The sequence below is a fragment of the Cupressus sempervirens genome, chromosome 10 (assembly GCF_028749045.1).
Source record: "Cupressus sempervirens isolate cs-2001-9-10 chromosome 10, ASM2874904v1, whole genome shotgun sequence".
NCBI lineage: Eukaryota > Viridiplantae > Streptophyta > Pinopsida > Cupressales > Cupressaceae > Cupressus > Cupressus sempervirens.
The window spans coordinates 662,174,249-662,178,668 of NC_143127.1; the positions used below are offsets into that span (position 1 = coordinate 662,174,249).

At 36.4% G+C, this 4,420-nt stretch overlaps 1 protein-coding gene across 1 annotated transcript; it reads left to right on the plus strand.

Moving 5' to 3' along the window:
• Positions 1 to 249: 249 nt before the first annotated feature.
• Positions 250 to 2,776, plus strand: LOC149535569 (11S globulin seed storage protein Ana o 2.0101-like). The gene is made up of 5 exons (XM_089803335.1): positions 250 to 801; positions 1,097 to 1,458; positions 1,630 to 2,091; positions 2,194 to 2,408; positions 2,492 to 2,776. The coding sequence occupies exons 1-5, from the start codon at positions 492 to 494 to the stop codon at positions 2,661 to 2,663; spliced, it is 1,521 nt and encodes a 506-aa protein (XP_089659461.1). The 5' UTR covers positions 250 to 491; the 3' UTR covers positions 2,664 to 2,776.
• The last annotated feature ends 1,644 nt before the right edge of the window (positions 2,777 to 4,420 follow it).

Genomic DNA, 4,420 nt, shown 5'->3' on the forward strand with positions numbered 1-4,420 from the left:
CCAACAATTTATATTGGCCAATGAAAATGAAATGAAAAAAAGGCCGACGCGAAAACATTGGTCTCGCGTATAGATAGGCAGAACTAATGATATAACATGAAAACAACTTTTATCCATGCATCTTTCTGACCATCATGCTACTTTCGTTTACTAAAACCGATCATCATCTTTGCCTCCATGAATTAAACTAATGTACTTCATTAAGGTTCATTTGGTATAGGACCTCATTCCAAGAAAAAAAATACCGTGAAAAAACTGTAAGGCGTGAAATCACTAGGACATGTGTGACGTTAATTTTGGTCTGAGAGAAACATGGCAGTGTGAAGCGGCTGCTTGCTGCCGCCATTGACACCGCACATACCACATTTGTTTTGCTTAAACCTCGCTTCCATCTGTCTCTCTTCGTCTCTTCATCGACCGGAGCCTTAATAATATCGCCACTGCCCTGCTATAAAAACGGTAAAGAAGCGAGCATGTATTGAGAAACCAAGATGGAGAGAAGCATGAGAGGCTTGTTGCTACTGTTCTTGTGCTGCTGCTGCTCTGTTACGAATGGGCAACAGCAACAGCAGAGAGAGGGGCTGATGCAGCAACAGCAAAGCTGCAGAACGCAGCATCTGAGCGCCCAACAGCCACAAGAAACTATCAGATCAGAGGGCGGCACTATTGAGCTCTCTACCAGGCAAGATAATGATGAATTGGACTGTGCTGGTGTTGAATTCATTCGAGAGACTCTCGCAAGGGACTCCCTCGCACTCCAGAGATTCTCAAATGTTCCTGAAATCAGATACGTCGTTGAGGGTAGGAACTACGCCATGATATATCTTTATGGTTTTTAATTCATTCAATTATAATTGCTGATGTGAGTGCGACTTATATGTTGAATTTGCTGGTATGAACTAAATTGCTGATGTGGGTATGACTTTCGAGCTGAATTGCGTAAATTATATTGCTGATATGATATGACTCATGAATTGAATCGATGATGTGGGTATGGACTGAATTGCTGATGTGGGTGTGTCTTATGAACTAAAATGCTCATATGGGTATGAGTTATGACTTAATAATGCTAATGTGGATATTTATGATTGTTCAGGTGAGGGCTGGCTTGGTGTGGTTTTTCCAGGGTGTCCAGAGACTTACAGGCGGTCTCCATTTGAAGAAGAAGGAGAGTGCCGAAGGAGGAGAGAGAGAAGAGAAGGACGAAGACAGGGAGGGCGAGAAGAAGAAGAGGAGGAAGAAAGAGGAAGAGGAAGGGAAGAAGAGTGTTCGAGGCACGAGCGTGAGCGGGCACGGGAAGAAAGCTCGCAGAAGATAAGAAGAGTGAGAAGAGGAGACGTGGTAGCAATCTATGCAGGGGTGGCATACTGGTGGTACAACGATGGCGACAAGCCTCTCCGAACCGTGGCCATTGCCGACGCCTCCAACCATCAGAACCAGCTCGACAAACGTTACCGAGTAAGTATTTCATTTCAACCATCTCCTACTCTCTTTCTTTTCCAATGCCATTAAGAATCAAATGCTAAGCCTCATTTCTTTTCTATTTCAATGCCCACTTTGAATCGAATGCTAATTCATCTTGTTTTCTATCCGTACCCACATGGAATCGAACCAAAATTGCAACGGCAGCCCTTCTTTTTGGCGGGATCCCCTGCAACACGGGAAAGGAGTGAGAGAGCGGGAGAGGGGGAGAGATATGGAGGCAATGTTTTGGCAGGGTTCGATGCAAACATGTTAGCGGAGGCATTGGGAGTGAGGAGACAAGTAGTGATCGACATTCAGGAGAACAACAGAGAGAGTGGGCTCATGGTGCGGGTGAATGAGCCACGTCGACCTCGACAGGGAGGAAGAGGGGCGCCCCTGTTTTTCAACACAGTGGCAGAGGACTCGGAGGAGGATGAGAGGGAGAGGGTAAGTCCAGGTGGGCTTCATCAATTCTACTGCAACATGCGTCTGCGCCACAACGCCGACCGCCCCGACGACGCCGACGTCTTTGTGAGAGATGGAGGGAGACTCAACACCGTCAACCGCTTCAAACTCCACGCTCTCTCCCACCTCAACTTGGCCGCCGAGAGAGGCGTCCTCCGCCCTGTATGCCTAAAGTTCCTTATCACCCTGTTCAAAATGTTTAATTCCGTTGTTTTCAAAGTTTCAAACAGTCGAATCTGATGTTTAACTCGAACAATTTTGCAGGAAGCCATGTTTGCGCCATCGTGGGTTGCATGCCACGCAATACTGTACGCCACCAGAGGCGATGCCCGAATTCAGGTTGTCGAAAACAGGGGAAGGCGGGTGTTCGACGGAAGAGTCCAGGAAGGACAGTTCCTGGTCATCCCTCAGTTTTATGCCGTAATGAAGAGGGCTGGCGACCAAGGATTCGACTGGATCACCTTCACCACTTGCCACAGGTGAGTTAGTTTCAATTTATTGCTTTCCCTCTGTGGGCAACATAAGCAGAGAAAGTTTGTTGAGGGTTGTGATTGATGTGCAGTCCAATCCGGTCGAGCTTTACTGGAAGGAATTCAGTGCTGAAGGCGATGCCGCAGGAGGTGGTGATGAATGCGTACAACATATCGAGGGGAGAAGCGCATGAGTTGAGGTGGAACAGAGAGCATGACTTCCTCATTCTGCCCCCTCGCGGAGTGCAGAGAGAGTCTGAGTAGTGAGTGAAAGCAGGGCATCGTATGAAATCCTGGTTTTATGTACAGGAAAATGGAAGTGGGGCCATCTGATCCTCATTTTCCCACTAAATAAATAGAAATATAGTTTTCCTAAATTCGAAATGTTGTTTCGTATTAGTGGGGATCGTCTTTCCCAACATTGCTTTATAAAAAGCATGCTATCATTTCACTTTATAAAAGCATTTCACTTTTATTTTATAAAGCATGCTATCATTTTACTTTTCTTTTATGTTTAAGATAAAAGTCAATTTCAAGAGTAAAGTAAACATTAGTAATGATTATACTACATTTTTTATAATATTTATTAGTAATGACTATACTGTAAATATTAGTAATGACATTTATTATAATTACATATTAACAAGAGAGCTGTGTTACAGCATGAGTCCCGCCTAATGGGAAAAAAATGAAATTGAAAAAAAATAATAAAATAATTTTTATTTGAGAACTCATAGAAAAGGTCATTTTAGTTAATTTTATATTATAAATATTAAATAGTTTGAAAAGATTTTAGTTAATTTTATATTATAAATATTAAATAGTTTGAAAAGATTAAATATCTAATTTATTGTTCCAAAATATTTTAAAATAATTATATTTATAAAATGATAGAATTATATATATTTATAAAATGATAGATTTTTTGAATACATATAATTGTTTTTATTTTTTAAACTTCTAAAAATAAAGTTATAGGCAAGAGCCTACAATGCATTGGTAAATTGCAAACCTCTCATTAGAAAGGTCTTAGGTTCAAATTTATTATATCTCTTATAAGATCAGAATTGTTGAATTATATAGATAAAATTTGATTTATATAGAGAAATGTTTTATAAATTCATAAAAATGAAAAATAGTTTTGTATGCAAATCATTTGTTAAAAAAATTAGATTTATAAATACACATTTATTTTATTATACTTTATGCACAATTTAATATTACAATGAGTTACATTTCCACAAATATATTACTTTTTCAATAAAAATATTTTAAAAATATGATTTATATTGTATTATACTTTTCTATAATTTTTAAAATTATTTTTAATTTATATTTTTAAAATAACTTTTATATTTGAAAGATTTGAAATTGAATTCAAAACTCTAGTTATCCTTATCTTGACTGATGTGTGCAAACTTGATGGTGTAAAAATATAATAAATAATTTAAATATATTTTAAATTTATATTTTCAATGTAAATTTTATTTTATTTTTCAATTTAAAACTATCATTTAATATTATAATTTTATATGAAACATTGATACGATTTTAAGTTATTAAAAAAAATATTTTAAAAATGAATTTTTTTACAACATAAAAACTTGAAATTAAATCTTATTAGAATCACTTAAAATATTCAAATAATAAATTGTAATTCATAAAAAAAAATACATTAATTTATTTTTTTTTAGAGATAACAACTAGCTAAAACAATTCGTCATACAAATTCTTATTTAATCTTTTTTTAATAAAACTCATCATAATGTTGAAGTAAAAACTTAGAGTTTTTACATTAAAAACAATGTTGGATGTGCCATTCTTGTCTCAACATTTAATTTTTGTAAAGTTATGTGCCATCCTCGTTTGGGCATAAAATAGTATCAGTTTTAATTGACAAGACTAGACACGTACCAAAAATAGCATTGAAAAAATAGTTAATTCTATTCTAATATAGTTTATTTTTATTTTTATAGAATCTACAATTATTTATATGAAAATTTGAAAGAGATGTATTTTTT

Bases quoted from the DNA above. Each gene is read 5' to 3' on its own strand.
- LOC149535569 (XM_089803335.1), top strand. From the start codon at position 492: ATGGAGAGAAGCATGAGAGGCTTGTTGCTACTGTTCTTGTGCTGCTGC. The intron at 2,092-2,193 runs GTATGCCTAAAG...ACAATTTTGCAG, and splicing joins AGAGAGGCGTCCTCCGCCCT to GAAGCCATGTTTGCGCCATC. The intron at 2,409-2,491 runs GTGAGTTAGTTT...ATTGATGTGCAG, and splicing joins ACCTTCACCACTTGCCACAG to TCCAATCCGGTCGAGCTTTA.